The sequence below is a fragment of the Dromiciops gliroides genome, chromosome X (assembly GCF_019393635.1).
Source record: "Dromiciops gliroides isolate mDroGli1 chromosome X, mDroGli1.pri, whole genome shotgun sequence".
Classification (NCBI taxonomy): domain Eukaryota; kingdom Metazoa; phylum Chordata; class Mammalia; order Microbiotheria; family Microbiotheriidae; genus Dromiciops; species Dromiciops gliroides.
Genome location: NC_057867.1, coordinates 30,352,164 through 30,376,081, shown reverse-complemented (window position 1 = coordinate 30,376,081; position 23,918 = coordinate 30,352,164). Strand labels below are relative to the sequence as shown.

Sequence of the window (23,918 nt, the reverse complement as noted above, 5' to 3'; positions counted from 1 at the left end):
CTTCCCTGGGCTGACTGATGGGCTGTGGATTGGAATGGATGGCTGGGCCCTTGTTGAACAACTGACCCTCAGGCAGGCAAGAGGCCCCTATTCACCCACTACTGCTATGTGCCACGCACTGTGCTAGGCACCATTGCTCTCACCCTTTCATCCCTCCCTGGCTCTGTCCCCCCTGGAATTCCCTGGCAAAGCTAAGGCTTGAGCAGGTGAGGCCACTGCAAGAAGGCCCCATGGGGGAGGGGCACAAGAGAGGGAGGAAGGAGGAGAGGAGAGAGCAGAGGCAGGCTCAGGCTGCCCCAGCAAAGGCCTCAGTGCTGAGCCCCCAGGAGGCAAGGCAAGGCCAGAGCAGTCCCTGCCCTGGGGAGCCCAAAGTCCAGGGGGGAAGACAACATGTAAACACTAGGTAGGCACCAACTAGAGACAAGATGGCCCAGAAAAGTCAGCCGGGGAAAGGCTTAAGGGGGCCAGTAGGGCCTCCCCATGGGAAGGGGGCACTTGAATGGAGCCCTGAGTGGGACAGGAGGAAGGAGAGAGCCTTGCAGGAGGGAGGGGCAGCCAGTCCTGTCCTGGGGCTGGGAGTGCCCGGGCCTGCTGTCTCCTTCTTTCCTCCCACTCTGCATCTCCCTGGGGGGCACTAGGCAGAGCCCATGATGCTGCTGGACCCCAGCGGACCCTCTTGCCCAGCCCCCCTCCCTCTGGGGGGCTCCTATTGAGCTAGCTCGTCTCATGAGACCCCCCATCCCGGGCTTTCTCAGAGGAATCACTGCCGCTGAATCTGGCCTTTGGGAGGTTGATTGGGCTGCCCCAAGCCCAGCCAAAGTCTCTCCTCTCCCCACCCCTGGAAACTGTGAGGTTGTGACCATGTTTGCAAAAGGCAGCTTAGAAGGGATTGACATATCTTAGAGAAAGCTGGTGTCTAAGCAGATGGAACATAGGGTCAGGAACCTGGAAGACCTGAGTTCAGCCTGGTCTCAGACACTTCCCAGTCATCCTGGCTCCCACTCTCAGTGTCATTCTAAAGTTTTAGCTGTAAAATATAAACATCCCTGTGCCCCCCCATTCCCCTGTGTGTACCCACACCCTGGCCCCTCCCCTGCCTAGAGCTTCCGTCTGTCTGCCATCTGCCTCCAAGGTGCCTCTTCTTCTTCTCCTGGCAGGGGATGAGAAGGGTTCCCCCAGTCAGCTCCAGCCCCCTCACCTGGCCCCCCTCCCCAGGTGCTTCTGCTAGAAGTCTCTATAGTGGCAGGGGTTGGGGTCAAAGTACTTTGTGATAACCATTCAGTTGGTGAACTTGCTGCCCATCAGGCCCTGCATTGCCTTCTGACAGTTGCCCACAGAGGTGAACTCTGCGAAGATCTTTCCAGAGCCAGGGACCTCCACACCATCCACAGGTGAGGGGACCTTGATGGAGTTGGCCACCCTGTACTTGCTGCAGTCATCTCGGATGTCCTCCATGGTCTCCTCATAGTCCTGGTTGCCCAGCAGCTCCTGGGGAGCACCATGATCAGGAGGCACAGGACCTCCATGGTGGTTTGTCTGCTTATCTGCACCTGTAAGCTTATCAGGCCTGGGACCTGCAGCGTCACAGGTGGGTGGTTTATTGTGCTCAGCCCCCACACTAGTCCTCTGGAGAAGTAGCTTCTTATCCCACAGCTGCATCCCATTCAGCCCTGCCATGGCCTGGTCAGTGATGTTGATGTCTACATAGTCACAGAAGGCGTAACCCTTGGCAAAGCTGGTGGCTCTGTCTTTGACCAGGTTAAAGGCTTTGAGTGGCCCAAATGAAGTTAGTAATTCCTTAACCTGATTATCATTCAAGTAGTTGGAGAGTCCCCCAATGAACAGCTTGTAAGCAGAATCTGGGACCACAGGGGACACAACACTGGCATGGAGACAGATTTTTGGACATGCCAGGCTGGTAGTCATGGGGCCTTCGCATCTTGAGGGATTGGCCCTGGAAGATGATGTCATCGAAGGCCATGGCCTGAGTCATCTCATCCACTGATCCAAACTCTGGAAAGGTAAAGTTCTTATCCTGGTTAATCTTCACTGCCAAGACTGGGTTGCCAGGAGCCTGGGATAAGATACCCCCCCCCCCACGTACATCTAGGTGTTAGAAGAAATCCATCATGACTTCCTCTGTGATGGCATGGGGGAATGTTGCCAACATAGAGTCAAAGGTCCTGCTGGGTCATCTGGCTCCCCACCCTGGGTACAGTTGTGGGAGTCACTGCCAGGCAATCAGGGGTCATGGTTGGAAGTAGGGTGGTGGCTGGAATCTGTCTAGCAGCATGCATTGCTTTGTATCATATGGGGGTAACGTGCTCAAAGCCAGGTGGTGGGACATCCCAGTATTTATGAGCCTTCTTTTTCTCCTCATGATGAGGACAATGAATCAGTCTACCTTGTTTTTCTTCTCTGCTACAACTCTGATGCTTCTGGTCTTTGCTCCGACTCCAGCTATGGGTGCCCATATGGTGATAGTTCTCCTTGTGTCTTTCCTGCTTGTGCTTGTTGAACTGCAGCTCAAAGTTGGACATGTCGCATGCTGCCTCCTTTGCAAATCTTAAAGTGCCATGTAAATGTTTATTATTGTTGTTGTTGTTACTACTATTACTACTACTACAACTACTACTACTGCCGCTACCACTGGGCTGGATCCTGAGTTGGCTACAAAACTACAATTCTGGAATGCTGAGACAAGAGAGCACTCTCATGACCTTTTGAAATTCACAAGATCAGAGGTTCTGATCTCTTCTAATAGAATGATAAAGAACAAATTCAGAGGTCCAGGACCAAGGCCCATTTCACAAGTCCACAAGGCCTCATAGGGGACACCAAGACCTTAGAGCTTTTTCTCTCACTGGACACTGTGAGTGAAGGAGTCAAAAAGATTCATCAATCTCTGCCAAGATCCACCCACTATGTGCCTAGAAGGAGCCTTTTGATTGGCTGCTTAGGGTCTTCAACTAGGCAGCCAAAGAGAAAGCATTTAAATGGCCTATTTGACTGAGGCTGTCTCAGTCTGAGGCTGACTGAGCCTATTTGAAGACCCTAAGAAGCCAATCAAAAGGCTCCTTCTAAACACAGAATAGCTCCACTTGCCCCACCATCTCTCCATTCCACATCATCACAACTCTCCCCCAGAAGCAAACTCCTCAGGCTGGCCGTGTGGAAAGGTAGAGAGACCCTACCAGAGGCACTCTGCACCACATGCCAGACTCCGTCTATATCTTTAAATAATATGGAACTATATTAAGTGAGAACAATCACTGAGAGGGAGGGAAAGCAATAATCATTTAATACTAGCTAAATGAGGTTTTCAAAATACTTTACGTATTTTTTTCTTATATGATCCTCCCCACAACCCTAGGAGATAGGTGCCCATTTTACAAACATGGAAACTGAGACTCAGAGAGGTTATTCAAGTGTCCAGGGTCACACACTTAAGTGAAGCAGGCTTCCAATTCAGGTCTTCCTAACGCCAAGTCCAGAACTCTTTCAAAACAGACATCAAAACACAAGTTAGAGCTTTCTGACAGTAGGCAGCAATGTGTCTGTTGTGGAGGTCGGGGATGGGAAGAGGGGAAGCTCAGGATATTGTCTGTTTGTGAAAGACTCTCTGGCCCAGTTGGATATAGTTCATGCTGCCACCTTCACAGTGTCTCTGGGGTCATCAGTTCCCACAATCCCTCTCAATGCAGGCACTGGGGAGACATGTCAGAGGTACTGGTGTGACCCATATGTCCCCTTCTCAAGGCAAATCTCTGCCTACCATTTGAATTCTGTGCCTCTCTCACCTCCATCTTCTTTCTCCTTCCCAGAGATCTCCATGAACCAATCACCTTCCTGTATACACACCCACACAGGCACACACATACACATACACATGCACACACACATATGCACGAATACACAAACGCACATGCACATGTACACACACATGCACATGCACATGCACACACATACACACAGAACCTCTGGAGTTTTCCCCAAAACATCTGTGATTGTGCATTGTGGGAACCTAAGCCTCCCCTAAATGGGGCTAGACATATGGATTAGGTGTATGCAAGTGACAGCTTGCCTCTGGAGCTAGCTTTCAAAAGGGAAGTGGCACAGTCTACCAGATCCATGATGCCCTGCCACTCACTCATGCCACAGCCACAAAGCGCAAGCTGTATACATCCTGCTTGCTCTCTGTTACTCTTGTCCTACCCTTCCTCCAGAGCTTTTACCCGACATGTCAGGGGCTTTCCTCTGCATCTTCTGATTTCTCGTACCTCCCAAGGATAAGACTCCAATTTTTCCACCTGTGATCCACACATAATTGACAGTACAAGGGATCATAGGGTAATTGATGTAGAGCTGACGGGGCCCTCAGAGGCTATCTAATCCAACTCCATCTTAGAGAAGGGGAAACTGAGGCCCAGGGAGGGGGAAGGGACTTGTCCAAAGTCAGACAAGTCAGTCAGTCAATACCCCCTTATTACCCACATCCAAGGTGCCAGGCACTGCACAAAGAAGGGGGGAGAAAGAGTAATTGTCCTCCAGGAGCTCCCATTCTAATGGGAGAGGCAATAGACAAATGACTATGTGTTAGAGGAATCCAAGTAAGCCAGGAGGCATAAAGGTAAGAAGGGAATGCATTTCAGGTATGAGGGATAGCCAATGGAAAGGCACAGAGAGCAGAGATGGAGTGTCTTCTGTAAGGACCAGCCAGTCAGGGTTACCAGATCCCAGAGGACATGGAGAGGGGAGAGAAGCTTCTGCAAGAAGACTACAAAGATACAAAGGGGTGCACAGCTTCTGAGGGCTTGAAGAGTCCAATGGGGTTTTCTAATTGATCCCAAAGATAAAAGGGAGTGTGTGTGTGTGTGTGTGTGTGTGTGTGTGTGTGTGTGTGATAGAGACAGACAGAGAGAGGCAGAGACATAAAAAGACATGGAGACAGAGACAAAGAGAGAGGGAGAGACAGAGACAGAGAAAGTGAGAGATAGAAGGAGAGAGGAAGGATGGGGGAAGAGAGAGAGAGGGAGAGAAAGGAGGGGAGAAAGAGGAGGAGAGAGAGAGACAGAGAGAGACTGAGGGAAAGAGTCAGAGGAGGGGAGACAGAGACAGAGACACAGAGACAGAGAATTTGTGTCCTTCAGGAATGACCACGTGGTCTTTGATCTTTAAGCTTAATGTGGTCTTTGTACCTATTTACCACTATCTCCCTCCTTAAACTGGGAGTTCCCTGAGGGCAGAAACTGACTGTATGGCCATCTTTTGTATCCCCAGTACTTACTGTGCTTTTTGTTGGATTCGGTTAAGTTAAGGTCTCTCTGGTGACACAGCAGAATTTTACTCTCCTGGATGGGAACATGTAGTTTTATCACCTGCTAGGGAGTGGAGATCCCCAATCCCACCTGCAAGCCCCTTGAAAGGTCCCTGTTTTGTAGCTCCCATCTTCCTTTGCATAGACAATGCTGGCTCCAGGGCTCTGCTTGCAGCTGCAAGGCCAGGGCACCCCATCTGGAGAGAGGTGCCTCTCTGAGTCTAGGTCACATTCCGGTTCTTCATTTTCATTCCTCATCTGGCCCCCTCCCCACCCTGGCCAGGTAACAATGACAAAAGAGGAAATATATTTCTATGTCTCTTTCCAGAAGTGATAGAGCAGAAGAGTTAACTGTTCTCAAGTTACACAGCACTCCTGGACAGTGTATAAAATGGCTATGCCACCCTCAGCTTGGTTCTGCCTTTTGTGAGTAATGGATTTCTAAGTTCTGATTGCTACGCCCCCCAACCACCTCCCCTGCCCAAATACTTTTCAACGACGATTCACAATCAGGAATTTAATAAGAATCTCAAAGATTTCTCCAAGTCTACCTATCTACCCCATCCTTCCTTCCCTTCCAGCATTGGGGTTTCATGTGTGATGATTACAGTGTCTTACTCTTTTATCGATGTACGGTGGTCTTGATGTATGGAGTTGGGAAGTTATCGGATTCTAGTGAAGAGATCAAGGACAGATACACATTTCTTTTTGGAACGGGATTTGGGGAAAACATTCCAAAACCTCAGGGTCTTATCTCCAGCTCCTGTAACTATCGATTCTCCATCAGGAGACACGGCTAGATACAAAACTCGGTAGGCATGGCCCTTGAGATCCGCCACTTGTGTCAGGGAGGGGTATTTCCAGATGAGAATCTGGTTTTCAGCATATCCATGGGTGCTGACCAGCTCATCATAATTTTTGGACCAGGCTAGGTTGCACACTTGAGAACCAGTGTCGATGTGCTGGAGGGCCTGCCCAGTCAGTGTATTCCAGAAGCGGATGCAACGGTCGTTTGTCCCACCACCAGATGCTAACAGGCCATGCTGGTGAGGAGACCAAGCAATGGCTTTCACAGCTGCCTTGTGATTGGTGTACTGCTGGATAGGATTTCTGCTGCACTGGTTCCAGACCAGAAGCTTTTTGTCATTTCCACCCGAGGCTAGAAGCTGGTGATTTGTGGACCACTTCAACCCACACACCTCCTGCCTGTGACCTTGCAGCCACCGTTGAGACTGTAGTGGTGATGCCCGGATGTCTCTCTGGAGGATCCTTGCATCTTTGCTCCCAGAAGAAATCTGGTCTGCATACCAGGCCAATGCACCAACTCTGCTCAAGTGACCCTCCATGGTGGACACTTTCTTCCCCACAGTTGCATCCCAGATCTGTATGAAGCCTTTTTCGGTTCCAACTCCTACCAATTTCCCTTGTTCAGAACAACTCACGGAAGTCACAACATCTCCTTCCAGAGTCAAGTCACAGAGTCTGGTCACCTGGCCTGAACGGGCATTCCACAGGTACACAAAACTGCCCAGGCCCACGGTGACCATATTGAGGGCAGACCAATCTAGGAGGTTTAGATAAAAGTCATCTCTTAGATCTGGGGCTTCGAGTACTTTGAAAGGGGTGCCAGGGATTTTTCTGGGGGGTGGTGACGTATTAGTTAGTAAGATCTGGCTTTTAGTGCTGATGGAGGATAAGGAAAATTGAGAGAATTCATCAGCAGGTCTCCAGCGCTTTGTGTTCCGGAAGTAGGTGAAGAGATTCTTGTCCTCTGGGGTTGCTATTTGGACCCGGAGTCTCTGGACGTCACTTCCCAGCAGCTCATTCTCGAGCAAGGCAGAGTACACTAGTTCACTTTGGTTCCCGCCCCCACTGTTGTCTTTCGTGTTCTCTTTCTGTCTCAGTGATCTCTCGGGGTCATCCTCTCTGTGGAATCTCAGATTCCAGTTGGCTCCCGCTCGGGACGGAATGAAGCGGTCTCCGAATCTGACGGGAGAAGACATCGGAGAACTGGGCAGTGTCAGCCTCCAGCTGGGCTTGACTTCCAAGATAACACAGTCAAGTTCTCTTAATGTTTGGATTTCTCTTGGGGTCTCACCCGGAGCTGGTCTGGAGGGTGGGAATGGCCCGCCAGAGGGACCCTGACATTCGATGCTCAATGTCTATGAAGAAGATACCTTGCCGGATCTCAGTGAGGGGAGGGGGAGAGCAGCCTCAGGCTCGGGCTCGGGGCTCGGATTCACGAGGACCAACCGCCACGGTGGATCTGGTTCCCGGGGAGGATACCTGGATGGGGAGAAGGCAGAACCGGGTGCCTGGGATATGGATGGAAGAGTGTCCGATGGCCAAGGTCAGCTTAAGTCCTGTAGAGATGTCTTTTGGACTGGGGTGGAGGTAGGGGACGGGGAGAGAAGGCTCGGAACTAGGGTCTGGAACTAGAAGGGCCCTGTAGGGGAAAGCCCACCCCCCCCCTGCCTTTCAGAAAGCTGTCCGGGGAGTGCGGGGTGGGGTGGGGGCGGGGCAAGGACAAGGTGACACGCACACGCCTTGGCCTGGGCTTCGAATGTTGATGTAGCTGGATTGAAGGCAGAGGGGGGCCAGCCTGGATCCACGAGTGCCCGAAGGCCAAGGTCAGTCTGGCTCGGTGGGCTGCTCTGTTCCCTCTGGCTCCCTTCTTCCCGGGAAAGGGTTTTTAGGGAAGGGGGGCAGGGCGGGGCAGGGTGGGGTTCGAGCATTGAAAGGCCCCGGCTTTGCCACGTGGCAGTCACACCTCACAGACAGGCTGGGGTGAGGGGGATTGGGGTGGGGGTGGGCGGGGGGCCCATCTACGTCAAGGCCTTGCTGCTCATCATCTATCACCACCACCCCCAACACCACGCCCCCAGCGCCCCACTCCGCTTGGGGTTGTGACACATTGATACCAGCATGGGAGGAATCAGGAGAAATGGGAACAAAGGAAGACTGTGGTGGAAGTGAAAAGAAAAAGAAAAACAAGAGAGATACTAAATGAGGAATGATCATCATAATCCAGTTTGTACCTGAAGAAGATGAGAGAAAATGGAGCACACTTCCTTCTTTGCTCAACTGATTTTCCTACTTTCCTTTTTAGTCTTCATTACAAGGAATAATTCTCTGGGTAGATGAAGAGGGAGGAGTATTCAGAGGCAAAAAAGACATGATTTTGTTTTGCAGGGCAATGGGGGTTAAGTGACTTGCCCAGGGTCACACAGCTAGTAAGTGTCAAGTGCCTAAGGCCAGATTTGAACTCAGGTACTCCTGAATCCAGGGCCGGGACTTTATCCACTGCGCCACCTAGCTGCCCCTATTTATTTGTTTTAAAGAAGAAAGCACAAGCTTGTCTAACATTAACAGTGGGTGCAGGGGGTTGGGGTGCATCTATTCCTTTCTCTACTACTAGGACCATCTGCTGGACCTACTAATGAGATCAGACTGGGGGCACTCCTGGGAGAGTCTGAGTTCTAAGGAAAGGTAGAGGCGCCCTTTCCTCATGCTCTTGGGCTGATTAAACTTCTACCTTGGCACCCCATGAACAAATTATTTAAAAGTTAACCCTGGGGCAGCTAGGTGGCACAGTGGACAGAGCACAGACCCTGGATTCAGGAGGACCTGAGTTCAAATCCGGCCTCAGACCCTTGACACTTACTCGATGTGTGACCCTGGGCAATTCACTTAACCCTGATTGCCTCACCAAAAACAAACAAACAAACAAATCAAAACAAACAAAAGTTAAGGCCCAAAAGGGTTAGTAGGAACATACTCTCTACACTAGGCATGGGATAAATCTACATTTCCTACACACAAAAGAAAAGCTAAAACAAAAAAGGGAAGAGAATATGCATTTATCTGACACCTACAATGTACCAGGCACTGTGCAAACCCAGTGAAACTGAGGCAAACTCAGGTCTTCCCAACTCCAGGGCATCTAGATGGTGTCGTGGATAGAGTGCCAAGCCTGGAATCAGGCAGAGTTCAAATCCAGCTTCAGACACTTTCCAGCTCTGTGACCCTGGTCAAGTCGCTTAACTGTACTGTTTGCCTTCGTTTCCTTCATCTGTCAAATGAGCTGGAGAAAGAAATGTCAAACCACTGCATCATCTTTACCAAGAAAACCCTAAATGGGGTCACACAAACTCAACCACAACAATAAAACTTCCTGAGTCCAAGCCCAAGATCCACCAGCTGCCTCAAAAGACTCATAGATACCCGTTGCTAGTGTGACTTCAATAAAATAAGTGCCGATGCTAACCGCCAGGAAGTTGAGACTTAAAATCATCTAAACAGGAAGCGCTTAATGAGATGTAGCTTCCTGGAAGCCTCTGGCCATATAGACATGGATTCCTGGTTATCCAAGGACATCAGGAGGCCCACTTGTGGTATTGAGTCCTTTGGACTTGGAACTGCCAAGACTACATCTTCCTTTACTGACCAGCCCTGGAGTTTCCATACTGAGATGAGGAGAACTTCGTGTACTGAGCTACAACCAATGGTTAGCTATTGAGTGACCTATGGATGTGAAAGAAATCATTATTTCTCTCTTGTATTTAATAGCTAATTATTGAATTAGGACCAAGATTTCCCCCCTTTTCTACTTCATCATTCAAAAATCAACCAGTGTGAGAGATCTTGGACAAAGAATTACTCAGCCAGTAAGGCTAAGATCTAATCAACAACAGTAAAGAAATTCTAGGTTTAGGCCAATGGGTGGATTCCTGATCATTTCATTTACTCCTTATAGGTCTGGGAAACTGTGGGTTCTTTTTTTGGTCAGACAGGTGATGTGGATGTCTCTTTGACCAAGACTGGGTGCTCAGTGTCACCTACCCCAAGACCCTCATTGTTTTTAATTTTTTGGGGGGGCAGAACAGTGAGGGTTAAGTGACTTGCCCAGGGTCACACAGCTAGTAAGTGTTAAGTGTCTGAGGCCAGATTTGAGCTCAGGTCCTCCTGAATCCAGGGCCAGTGCTTTATCCACTTGGCCACCTAACTGCCCCCCCCCCAAGACCCTCAGTGTAATGAACCCACCTCATCAGGCTTAACGTCTTTGTTCCCCTCGAGGAACAAGAAGCCTGTTTTGTTGACTGTTTTCTAGATGTAGTTAATAAAATTGATTATAATTTACCCAGAAACCCTGTCTCTCTTTTTTCCCCCTGTATCTCTTTCAATCATCACAGATGCCTCACTTCATCACAACACCAAGCCTGAACAAATAAGTTACCAATCTGAAGTCAGCCCATCCCTAACAACATCCCTCAGTTGATTCTAGAACTTCTAGACCTCTCCAAGACACAAAGTCATCTCTAAGCTGGGACACATCCATTTTGGGAAAGATTGCTCAGTCACTTAGGAAAGGAACTGAAGGCAGAAAAGGCACCCAGGGGTCAAAGTCCAGCTTGTTCTAGTTGAGTCCATACTAGAGTGAGAGTAGCCATGAGTGGGGAAGGAGTGAGCACCAGCCATTCCTGGGTGGAGGAAGCCTAGGACAGAAGGTATTACTTGCCACATTGAAGGAAACAAAGATGAAAGCCAGCAAACCATTTTCTCCTCTGTTATTGGAGGTAGGGTTCTGGCCCCCTGCCCAATAACAAGGCAGGAGAGGACCAAGGGACCACCCAGAGTTTTCTGCACCATACTACAATTGCTGGGCCACCACATGTTTTTTTTTGGGGGGGAGGCACCACATGTTGGAAGCAGCCAAGAAACTTGTCATCCCTGAAGGGCCCAAGCAATGTGTTGCAATGTTTCTAGAAGCTTCTAGTGGAATTTCTGGCACATGATCCTTGGGATGGCCCCTGTAGGCTAATTAAACCCCCATTGTACTTAGAAAAAGCCCGCTGACAAACTCTGAAATCCTAGAAATATCGGGTGAACTGGGGGCAGCTAGGTGGTGCAGTGGGTAAAGCCCTGACCCTGGATTCAGGAGGACCTGAGTTCAAGTCTGGTCTCAGACACTTGACACTTTCTAGCTGTGTGAGCCTGGGCAAGTCACTTAACCCCAATTGCCTCACCAAAAAAAGAAATGTCTGGTGAACTAACTTGAAGAGTTTCTGGGAAGGGTGTAGAATTTTGTCATTCCCCTGGTCATGATTCTCTTGATCCGGCCTCTGACAAAACACATTCAAGAGATGTACTGGGTACCTTGTCACCAGGTGAAACCACTGAGGAATATACCAGAACTTGCTGAGGAAAGCATGATCGCCAGTGTGTGCCACCACAGTGGATGCTGATAGGATAAATGGCCGATGGATGGAGTTCCAAGACTTGGAGAAGCTGAGGAATCATTCAGTGGGGCTTTGCTGCACACCTGTGTCTGTGAGGGTAAAGAAAAGGATGCTATTACACTTGTTCTACTCCAGGGGGCCACCTCCCAGCCTCTGCCAAAGAACTTTCCAGGGTGGGACAGTATTGCCCAAGCAGTCTTAGAGAGTTTAAACTATTGCTAAAGAAAAATCACAGCTCCTATTGAACAAATGGAGGGGGCGCTATAGACAGGGGTCTTTGTTGTACACGGTGGGGGTGCTGTTTGCAGGGTTCTAGCATAATTGTTCTGGTATGTTTGGCCTAGAAAGACCAAGTACCTGCCTAGGCTGGCCTGTTTTTATGAGAGTCCCAGCAGAACTGAACGTTGCATCTTTTGTCTTTGGGAATTCTATTCACAGGGAACTTCTGAAACCACAGTCACCTCTGAGTAACATCAGTGGGAAATTTCTGCAATCCAATATCCCTCATAGCCTCTCTGAAGAAAAAGTATTTGCTAACCAACCCCAAGGACCTAGGCAATCTCAAGAAAAAAAATCTCAAAAGGAAAGCTTGGGTCATCACATTGTAAATGAAAACATTTCTTTTTCTTTACCTGTAGCTCATATTACATTTATTTTTATTTTAATGGAAGGTGGAAGAGGAACTCTATGTTGGGGGGATAATGGATTGTGGGTTGGTAGAGTCATGGGGTGGGGGACTTGGAGAATTGTTTGCATATATATGTGCTTGTGAGGGAAAATCTGGTTTAGAGGTTGGAGTGAGAGTCATAGAAGAGGGTGGGAAGAGGAATCTCAGTAAAAGACCTAGAGAGTTGGGTCTAAGTTTTATTTGAACGGGCAGTTACAAGGCAGAAAAGCCAGCCTAGCTGAAACATCCAGGCACCTTGTGGGAAAGATGGAAAGGGAAGGGAAGGGAAGGGATAGGAAGGGAAGGCAAGGGAGGGGAGGGGAGGGGAAGGGAAGGGGAGTGAAGGGAAGGGAAGGGATAGGAAGGGATAAGATGGGATAGTAAGGGAAGGCAAAGGCAGGGAAGGCAAAGGAAGGCAAGAGAGGGGGGGGAGGGGAGGAGAAGGGAAGGGAAGGGAAGGGATAGGAAGGGAAGGCAAGGGAAGGGAGGGGAGGGGAAGGGAAGGGGAGTGAAGGGAAGGGAAGGGATAGGAAGGGATAAGATGGGATAGTAAGGGAAGGCAAAGGCAGGGAAGGCAAGGGAAGGCAAGAGAGGGAAGGGGAGGAGAGGAGAAGGGAAGGGAAGGGAAGGAAAGGGAAGGGAAGGGAAGGGAAGGGAAGGGAAGGGAAGGGAAGGGAAGGGAAGGGAAGGGAAGGGAGGGGAGGGGAGGGGAGGGGAGGGGAGGAGATGGGAAGGGAGGGGAAGGGAAGGAAGGGAAGGGAAGGGAGGGGAAGGGAAGAAAGGGAAGAGAAGAGAAGGGAAGAGAAGGGAAGGCAAAGGAAGGCAAGGAATAGGAAGGGATATGATGGGATAGGAAGGAAAGGGAAGGGAAGAGAAGGAAAGGGAAGGGAAGAGAAGAGAAGGGAGGGGAGGGGAGGGGAAGGGAAGGGAAGGCAAGGAATAGGAAGGGATAAGATGGGATAGGAAGGGAAGGCAAGGGAGGAGAGGGGAGGGGAAGAGAAGGGAAGGGAAGGGAGGGGAAGGGAAGGAAGGGAAGGGAAGGGAGGGGAAGGGAAGAAAGGGAAGAGAAGGGAAGGCAAAGGAAGGGAAGGGAAGGGATGGGAGAGGAAGGGAAGGGAAGGGAAGGGAGGGGAAGGGAAGGGAAGGGAAGGGAGGGGAAGGGAAGGGAAGGGAAGGGAGGGGAAGGGAAGGGAGGGGAAGGGAAGGGAAGGGAAGGGAGGGGAAAATGAAGGGAAGGGAAGGCAGGGTAGGGGAGGGAAGAGAAAGGAAGGCAAGGGAGGGGAAGGGAAGGGAGGGGAAAATGAAGGGAAGGGAAAGGAAGGGAAGGGAAGGGATGGGAGAGGAAGGGAAGGCAAGGGAAAGCAAGGAATAGGAAGGGATATGATGGAATAGGAAGGGAAGGGAAGAAGAATTTATATAGTGTGTATAGCAGACACTGTGCTAAGTGCTTTTACAAATATTATCTCCTTTGATCCTCACAACAACCCTGTGAGGGAGATACTATAATAATATAATAATACATATTATTTTATATTATAAGAGATATTAATTATAATATATTATTAGATAATATATCCCCTTTGTACAATTGAGGCAAACAGAAGTGACTTATTGTGTGACTTTGGGAAACAATGGCTGATCTCAGTGACACAAACATACCTCTCTCCAGAGAGGGTGTCTGGGACCTCTTTCAAAAAATATGCATTGCATGCTTTTACGTTTAATCTGCATTACTGACATTTTGTCCATTAATTTATTAAGTCAATCAACAAAACAGTAAATCAAGCCCTGACTTGTAGCATTTGCTGATTTTCAAGGTGTAAATGCTCACACTGAAAATCGAGTCCCTCGGGAGCCATTTTCAATTGACTCCAGTATATCTTCAGCCTAAACTGTCATATTAAAGGTGTTGGTGAGGGCTCTGGTAAATCACATTTCTTTCTCATTTAAAAACAGGGTGAGTAGGCAGCAGACAGAAGGCCTCATTGGTAGTCATAAGCTTGCTTCTTCATGTTCATTTTATCAAATAAAAGAAGTCCTTGAAAAACAAAACAGGTCCCTGTGCAGATGGCTCTGGAGATTTTCTCCCCCCGCCCCTCCCCCCCCATCAGTGGGATCTGTTTTACCGTAAATTACTGCCCTCTGGGTTCACATCTTAATGGAAGCCTGGTGCAGCTTTGGTTTTGTGTTTTGTTTTGTTTTTTTCTTGGTGCAGCTTTGTAAGGATCATTCCCCTCCCCACCCCCATCTCTCCCAAATCCCGTTACCAATGCTTCATTGCTGTAGAGGAGTACGACAAGATAAAAGCCTGGCTGAGTCAGTCATTAATCATAGCATCACCCAGGACTGAGTGAAGATAGAGGCAATGAAGTAATCGATCAATGTCCAGCAACTGATCAGAGCCACGCTCATCCCTTTGCCCAACTTCCTCCATGAAATTTGGAGCTCTTTAACGCTAAATAATCCTCAGCATTGCAAGCAAGGCGGCATTGGGGGTGGGGAGGATTCTGACAGGGGAGCCAGCCATCAGGGCTACTTTGTCATTCAACAGTTTTTTCAATGCCTGTGTGTGTGGCCGGCAGCTGGAACACTAGCACTAGGATTTATTTAATGTACCTATCTGAGCTGCAGTTTCACAAAGCCAATTTAGGTAGATTTTCATTAAAAAAGTTTTAGTGGACGGGAGACGGAGGGCTTTTTCACTCACCCAGAGATCTTGCTCTGAATAGCCCTCCTCTTCCATAGCTTTTCTCTAAGCGATTTGGCTACCCTGGCATGTCTGATTCCCTTCCAAGGGCATTCTAGTCTCTCCCATTAAAATGTGGGCTCCTTGCAAGCAGGGGTTATTTCCTTCTTTATATTTGTATCCCCAATGCCTAGCTCAAGCCCTGGCATATAGTTAGATGCTTAATAAATTCTTGCTGAATGATTGATTCCAATTTCTCCATCTTACATTAATATTTTATTTTCCTCCAATGACATGCTAAAACATGTTTTTAAACATTTGGTATTTTTTTCTTTTTTTGGTGAGGCAATTGGGGTTAAGTGACTTGCCCAGGGTCACACAGCTAGTAAGTGTTAAGTGTCTGAGGCTGGATTTGAACTCAGGTCCTCCTGAATCCAGGGCTGGTGCTCTATCCACTGCGCCACCTAGCTGCCCCAACATTTGGTTTTTTTTAAAGCTTGGAGTTCCAAATTCTATCCCTCCCTCCCTCCTTCCCCTCCCCTTCCCCCTCCCTGAGACAGTAAGCAATCTGATATAGATTATATATGTGCAATCATATAAAGGATTTCCTTACTAGTCATTTTGTACAAGAGCATCTTCCCTTAATATAAGAAGTGGTTTGGTTTAGTGGATAGAGAGTTGGTCTCAGGGCCAGCAAAATCTGGCCTCAAGTCCTGCTCCAGATACATCCTGGTTGTGAGACCCAGGACAAGTCACTTACCCTTTCCGCGCTCAAGACAAGTGTCTAAGATTCAAGATATAGAGCATGTGCTGAGCTTCCTTGGTAGAAGGCGTTTGCCATTTCCTCACCAGGAGTTCCATAGTCCCTTGATTTCTATCCCTAACGGGCTCCTTTGCCCTGACCAGCATGGTGCTGGGTGCTGGTCAGCTCTAGAGGTTCAGGGTGGGGGAGGTATGAGGAATGACCACATGAGGGTTTTTTGAAACAAAAGAGATTTGGAAATTTGGGGTGAACTCAGTATGGATAGATGGAGTGAGATGGCATTCAGGAAAATGAATTTGATCAGTCACAGAAGAGAAGATCGTGTCTGTTCTGATCTAAGTGCATCCGGACTATTGTGTTCAGTTTTGGGGACCACATGACAGGGTGGAAATGAACAAACTAAGTGAAGTTCGAAGGAGGGCAACCGAGACCATGCCACATGGAGCTCAGTTGAAAGATCAGGGCATGTTTAGCACAAGGAAGAGAAGACTCGTGTGTTAGCAGAATGGTGCATGAAAGAGGGAGGGGTCTGACTGGTTCTGCTTGGCTCCAGAGGGTCCTGTATTTGCTTGGTATGTACCAGTGTAATGGGGATGATTAATTAGGCTGTCCACCACTCCAATCTACACTTGTTGTCTCCTCTTATAGAATGGAAGTTCATTGAGCAAAGGGGCTATTTCATTTTTGTCTTTGTACCCCCAGGGCCCCGAATAGGACCTGACACATGGGAGGGATTTACCAATAGTCTGGGGAGTGATTGCTTGCGTGAGGTAAAGTTGCAGAGACAGATTTGGGCTGATTTGAATGAAAAAAAATTCATTTCGGGTACAAAAGTGAAAGTCAGTGGGTTCCTCAATCCTGGAGGGCTCCAAGAAAAGGCTGGATGACCACTTGGGGGGACATATTGGAGAAAGGATTTTTGTTCTGGTATTTTTTTGGTGTATTTGTTTTGGATTTTTTTTTTTGGTTTTGGACTGGTTGTTTGCTGAGGTTCCTTCCCTTTGTGATGGTCCATGAAAATAGAGGGAAAGGAAGGGAGAAGAAGAAATCAGGAGGTGGAGTAGGAAGAGGAATGGAAAGGGGAGGGGGGAGATCAGAGGAGAAGGATGGAAAAAAGATGGAGAGATGGAGGGAAGGAATAGAAAGGAGAGGGGGAGGGGAGAGGAGAAACCTAGGAAAGGGAGGGGCTGAAGAGAGGGAACAGATTAGAAAAAGAGGGTGGAGGGATGGGAAAGGGGGAGAGAGGGGAGGAGAGGGATGGAAAAAAGATGGAGAGATGGAGGGAAGGAATAGAAAAGAGAGGGGGAGGGGAGAAGCATAGGGAAGGGAGGGGCTGAGAGAGGAACAGATTAGAAAAAGAGGGTGGAGGGATGAGAAAGGGGGAAAAGGGAGCACGGGCGATGGAGGAAAGGGACGAATGGAGGGGGGAAGGGAACCGATGGAGGAAAGGGGAAAAAAAGTGGGAGGGAGGATAAGAGGGGTTTGGCGAGATAGAGAGCGAGCAGAAACAAAGAAGGGAGGGAGGCAAGTCTGAGTAAATGACAGCATCGGGGACAGAAACAGTGGGGGGCCCACAGCCCCATCTTCAGACCGCCCCCGCCTCCCACAGCCGTGTAGTACATCCTGGATGCGCAGCCTCCTGCACCTCTGCGCCAGCCAGCACCTAGACACTTCCAGCGGTTGCCTGGGTAACAAGTGGTTGCCTGGGTAACGAGACATTGCGGAGGCGCTGGGGCGCGGGCAGTCGCAGCAGGCTCCACCAGCCCAATAGGACAAAAGACCATGGCCAGTTCCTCTGAGCAGCCTGGGGTTGGACTTCCTCCGCCACCTCCTCCTTCTCCGGCACAGGCCCAACCATATGGCTCCTAAAGGCGGCCCCAGCCACCGGGGAAAGGGGCCCCAGTGTAGCAGGAGAGGAAGTTGAAGTGGGTGGGACGGGGGCAGGACAAGAGGAGGCCATGTTGGGGGAGAGAGCCCGGGTTGAGACCCCCCCCTCTTTTTATAGATGGGGAAACTGGGGCCCTGGGAGTGGGTGGGGAAAGTCGAGGAAGTGTGGGAGCTAGGAGCGGAGCTGGGGTTCCATCCCATCTTCTCATTCTACAGGTAGGGAAACAACCTCCACACAGCGGTGGATAGAGGTGCCCCCAGGGACCATAAGTCGTCTCCCTCTTCAAATCGTTGTTTGCAGGTGATACAAACACATCCTAAAGGAGACACAGCAGGGTCTAGATGGGACAATCAATCAATAAACTTTGATTTAGCTGGTACCACGTTCCAGACACTGGGCTAGGGATACAGAAAGAGGCAAAAGGGGCAGCTAGGTGGCACAGTGGATAGAGCACTGGCCCTGGAGTCAGGAGGACCTGAGTTCAAATCTGACCTCAGACCCTTGACACTTACAAGCTGTGTGACCCTGGGCAAGTCACTTAACCCTCATTGCCCTGCAAAACAAAACAAAACAAAACCAAAAAGAGGCAAAAGACCAGTCCCTGCCTTGAAGGAGCTTACAAGCTAAGGGGAGGGACACTATGCAAGTAAATATATAGGAAACAAGCTCTATATGGGCTAAATGGGAAATAATGAACAAAGAGAAGGCACTGGAATGAACAGGGACTGGGGAAGGCTCCCTGGAAGAGGTGGGATTTTAGTTGGGACTCAAAGGAAGCCTGGGAAGTCAGGCAGCAGAGTCCAGAAGAGATAGCATGAGGGGTTGGGTTGAGAAGGGTTGGATAACCAGAGAATATATCTGAACAGAGAGTTGGATTGTCTTGTTTGTGGAACAGCATAGTGTCACTAGATCAAAGACTACATGTTAAGGAACAAGGTGTAAGAAAACTGGGTGGGTAGGAGGGGGCTAGCTGATGAATTTGCCAAACAGAGCATCTTGTATTTGATCTTGGAAGCAGTAGGGAGCCACTGGAGTTTAATAAGCAGGGGAGTGACGTGGTTGTATGTGAGATTTAGAGACTTTGTGGGCTGAATGAATGGAGGACACTTTGGAGTGGGGAGAAACTTGAGACAGCCTACTGCAGTAGTCCAGGTGTGAGGTGATAAGGGCCTGGCCAGGGTGGTGGCAAGTGTCAGAAGATAAAAGGGGAGTTATTCAAGTGATATTGTGAAGGTGAAATGGACAAGCCTTGGCAACAGATTGAATATGGATGGGAGTGAGAGAGAGTTGGGAGCCTGAGGGACAGGGAGGGAAGGTGGCGGCAGGAGACCTGGAAGGATTTAGGGGTAAAGATAATGAGTTCTATTTTGGACTTGTTGAGTTTAAGATGTTGATGGACAGGGTGGCTAGGTGGTGGGGCGGCTAGGTGGCACAGTGGATAAAGCACCGGCTCTGGATTCAAGAGGACCTGAGTTCAAATCCAGCCTCAGACACTTAACACTTACTAGCTGTGTGACCCTGGGCAAGTCACTTAACCCCAATTGCCTCACTTAAAAAAGTCTTTGAGCTGAAGATATTGATGGACATCCAGTTAGAGATGGGAAGCTGGAGGTCAACAGAGGGGCCACCTCTTCCAGGATGCTGAAATATAATTCAACATGCATTTGTCAAGTGCTCCTGCATGCCTAGCACTGCTGGAGACACAAAAACTAAAACAGTCCCTTCCCTCAAGGAACTTATGTTCTATGGGTGTGGGGAACATCATGTAGAGAAAATATATACAAAATACATTACAAAGTAATTGGAAGGAGGGAAGGGGAAGAGAGGGCAGAGCACAGATATATGGGAGAACCAGGAAGGGCCTTAGAGAGGAGATGGCATTGGCTCTGAGGTAGCTAGCGATTCCAAGATTTGGAGGTGAGGAGGTAGAGCACTCTGGGTTTGGGGGAACAGCCTATGTAAAGACATGGAGGCAGGAGATGGAATGAAGAGAGAACAAGGGGAAAAACTAGTTTGGCTGGAATGGCCAGTCCATAATGAGGGATGATGTGATATGAGATTGGTAAATTGTCACAAAATCCCAGCCCCTGAGAACTGTTGTTGTTCATCCTTCATTTTGGAAGAGGACTCACAGGGTGGTGTCTTGACTCATGTGTGAATTGAAGTGAGGCAGAATTACACAAAGTCATCAGCCTCACTATCTTTTCCAGAGTCATCAAAGTCCAGTGGCAAGACAAAAGTTAGGAAGACTGGGATGGACTGGAATGCAGCGGATGACCTTGGAGTCTCCAATGTCTAAGCTCTAAGTGCTCCACAATGACTGTTTCATGATCATTGGAACAAATTGTTCTCATCCGCCTATTCCAGTAGGTGAGAAGTCTTCACACGCTTGGGGTAGACATCCCTCTAACTCACTGGTACATCTGACTCCATCAATTACCCTCATCCTGCTTTAGCCCATCTGCTGGGACAATTTTACTGGAGTGTGGTTGCTGAGGGTGCTATTACATCTTGGAGCCACAGGTAAGAGTTCAATGAAAAGTCAGCAGCCCTGAAAAGGGTTTGGTGAGCCCTCACACCAGAAGTGCTAGGGAGGACACTTCATACACTGAACCTTGAGAACTGGTCATCTAGTCCAACCCATAAATGAAAGGAATTCCTACCTTGACATCCCCAACAAGTCATTATCCAGGATTCCCATAGACTTCCAAGAAAAGAGAAACCCACCATATTCCACTTTCAGACAGATATAATTGTTAGCAAGCTTTTCCTGACATCCAGCCTACATTTGTCTCTTTGAAACTTTTACCTATGACTCATGGTTCTGCCTTCTAGGGTCCAATGAAACAAAATCTAGGCCCTCACAATATAGTAGACAGCTCTTTGAAAAGTTCCAGATAGTTCCCTAAATCTTCCCCTCTTTTGACTACTTCTAATTCCTTCAGCTAATCTTCATGTGACATGGACCCAAGATTCACCCTGGTTGATCTCCTCTGAATACTTTCCAGCTTTGCAGGGTTTAAACTGTGGTACCCAGAAGTGATGAACACCATCCTCTGGATGAGGGCTGATAAATTTAGAGGGTGGTGAGCTTCTCTCCTCCAGTGGCTGTGCCCCTAAGAATGCATCCTCAAATCCCATTCACTCTGTGGGTTACCCCATCACCCTGTTGACTCAGTCCACTCAAACTCTCAGATCTTTTCTTGATCAATTGCTAGTTATCCACCTCCATCCCTCATCTTATTCTGATGAAGCTGATTTCTTGGCACCTACATGAAAGACTTTCCATTTATCCCCACTGAATTTCAGCGTATTACATTCAGTTCAACACTTTAGTTTATCAGGACCGTTTTGGTTTGTGACTCTCTCTCTCTCTCTCTCTCTCTCTCTCTCTCTCTCTCTCTCTCAGTATTAGCTCTCCCTTTTTTCGGAGGAACAATGAGGGTTAAGTGACTTGCCCAGGGTTGCACATCTAGTAAGTGTCAAGTGTCTGAGGCTGGATTTGAATTCAGGTCCTCCTGAATCCAGGGCCAGTGCTTTATCCACTGTGCCACCTAGTTGGCCCTCTCCCTTATTTTTTTAAGTGAGGCAATTGGGGTTAAGTGACTTGCCCAGGGTCACACAGCTAGTAAGTGTCAAGTGTCTGAGGCTGGATTTGAACTCAGGTCCTCCTGAATCCAGGGCCAGTGCTTTATCCACTGTGCCACCTAGTTGCACCCCTCTTCCTTATTTTTAAAGTTGCAAATTATTTTATTGGAATAGGGATTTCTTCGGTAGGGAAGTTCCTTGTAACTTACAGTCTTTGAAGGTTGCCTAGAGTATTGAGAAATTATATGACCTGCTTGGAGCCATATGGCTAATATGCATCAAAGGGGTTTAAGGTACAGAGGAGGGGAGGGGAGAGGGCTCATGACAATTGTCTCTATTTCCTCAGTAAAATAGGAGGCAAGGTGAAGACCTTTGCTGAAGAGCAAAGAGGGAAGGAGTTGGTGCTATCTAGTACTTGAGGAGAGAGAGGAAGGTTTGGGACAGGTGTTATGGGGACTGTGTGCATCTTGAGGGGATAGTAGTGCCAAGTGAAGGTTTGTTACAGATAGGAAAGGAGCCAGGGGGAATAAGGCCAAGGTGAGATTAAAGAAAAAAAGAGAGAATGATTGAAGGGACAGACTTCTAGACTTGAAAGGTAATGGAATCAAGGGGGAAAACAATGGGGTTGGCTTTAGCAAAAACACCCATATTTAAAAAAATTTTTTTTTTTGCAGGGCAATGAGGGTTAAGTGACTTGCCCAGGGTCACACAGCTAGTAAGTGTCAAGTGTCTGAGGCCAGATTTGAACTCAGGTCCTCTTGAATCCAGGGCTGGTGCTTTATCCACTATGCCGCCTAGCTGCCCCCCAAAAGCCCATATTTTTAATAGAAATCCTAACAAAAGAAGAATGTAGGAATGATGTGGCAGGGGTCTGAGGAATGGAGGAGGGGAAAAGAAGGAGCTCATAGTAGACATCTGGATTTCATCGTTAACATGGCAAGTACAGTCCTATTCTGAGAGGACGGGGAAGGGCTGGTATAAGGGGTTTGAGAAAGGGAGAGAAAGTTTGGAGAGCATGATAGTTAATTTTTTTTTCTTCGGGGCAATGAGGGTTAAGTGACTTGCCCAAGGTCACACAGCTAGTAAGTGTTAAGTGTCTTAGGTCGGATTTGAACTCAGGTCCTCCTGAATCCAGGGCCGGTGCTCTATCCACTGAGCCACCTAGCTGCCCTGATAGTTAAATTTTTAAAGATGAAAGAAGTGTCAGGCATCAATGAGAGTCAAGTTAACATTAAATAACATAAATGAGTGGTGAACCCAGGCCAAGTTGCCTGGCTTTCTCCAGCAGCACTCAGTGGTGCACGAGCAGGAAGAGAGAAAGAAGATAGTCGCTAACTCAGGATTGGGCTCACTGAGTCATGGATGGTCATAGAACAAGGAACAGGGGATTCTAGAGTAGAAGATAGTGTTCAGTTGAACTGTCCCACTAGAAAGTCAAGACCATGAATGGAGAAAAATGTGCCCAGAGTATCAGGGCATTTGACTGGGCAAAGAGACAGAAGTAGAAAGACAGCAGGTCATGGGAAGGATGAAAAATAGGGTTAGGAAGAAGTAATGAAGCAGGGGGAAAGGTGGAAGGTTAGGAGGTTGAGATGGGGAGAGTTAAAGCTTCTGGAAAATAATGTTTAGACCAAGTCACATTTCTGGAGGGCCTGAATGTTATAAAGTGCTTGCCTTATAACAAACAGTCCTTTGAGACAGGTGGCAGAAGTACTTTTATCTCTATTTTATAGAGGAAACTGAGGCCCAGAGAGAGCTTAAGTGGTTTATCCATAGTGGAAATCCTAGGACTATTAAGTAAGTCCCATGTTCTTTTTGCTTGCTGCCCTTTCATTTTCTTTCATTTTTTTCTTTTTTTAAAGTTATACATATGCAGTCATGCAAAACATTTCCACATTAGTTAGGTTGTGAAAGAGAACAGATGAAACAAAACTTTAGAAAAAAGAACTAACAAAAAGATTATGTCCTTTAGTTTTCAAAGGAGGTCTGGTGTCTGCTATTTCAATTATCCAGAGTCTCCTCATTCCCATGCTTATTACCCACCTTACAACATTTAGTTGCACGTTGCTGCTGTTCACAAAAAGTTATGTTCAACTAACTCTTAATAACCCATGGAGCACAGCACACCAGGCCCTTCTATTCTCCACTATCTACTGAAGTCTGTCCATGCTCATATTCATTGCTTCCATGACACTCTCTATCCATCTCATTCTCTGCCACTCCCTTCTCCTTTTGCCTTCAATCTTTCACAACATCAGGGTCTTTTCCAATGAGTCCCATCTTCTCATTATGTGGCCAGAGGATATAAGCTTCAGCTTCAGTATTTGAGCTTTCAGTGAATGGCCTGAATTGCTTTCTTTAAGTATTAACTAATTTGATCTCCTTGCTGTCCAAAGGATTCTCAAAAGTCTCCTTCAGCACCACAATAAGAAAGCCTCAATTCTGCAGCACTGCATGGTTAGCCTATTGAGTGAGTTAGTCGATCTGTATGTATATTTTGGACAGACAGATAATCAACTGGGCCTATGACTCAATAAGCATTTATAAGGCACCTATTATGTGCCAGGTGATATGTTGAACACTGGATATACAAATACAAAATGAGGTAGCCCTTGCCTTCAAGGAGATCATGATGGATTATATGCCCTGCCACCAAAGTTGTTGTATGTTTTTTTCAATATTAATAGTATTTTATTATTTTCAAGTTACATGTAAACATAGTTTTCAATATTTCTGGTTTTTGGTGGGGGCAATGAGGGTCCAGGGTCAC

At 48.0% G+C, this 23,918-nt stretch overlaps 1 protein-coding gene and 1 pseudogene across 1 annotated transcript; both read right to left on the bottom strand.

Annotated features, from left to right (window-relative positions):
- Positions 1 to 1,224: 1,224 nt before the first annotated feature.
- On the bottom strand, positions 1,225 to 2,540 carry LOC122733905 (annotated as a pseudogene).
- A 3,439-nt stretch (positions 2,541 to 5,979) lies between these two features.
- On the bottom strand, positions 5,980 to 17,632 carry LOC122733904 (fizzy-related protein homolog). The gene is made up of 4 exons (XM_043974615.1): positions 17,357 to 17,632; positions 8,088 to 8,278; positions 7,571 to 7,700; positions 5,980 to 7,479 (listed from the first exon to the last, which is right to left on the bottom strand). The coding sequence occupies exons 1-4, from the start codon at positions 17,630 to 17,632 to the stop codon at positions 5,980 to 5,982; spliced, it is 2,097 nt and encodes a 698-aa protein (XP_043830550.1).
- Positions 17,633 to 23,918: the final 6,286 nt, after the last annotated feature.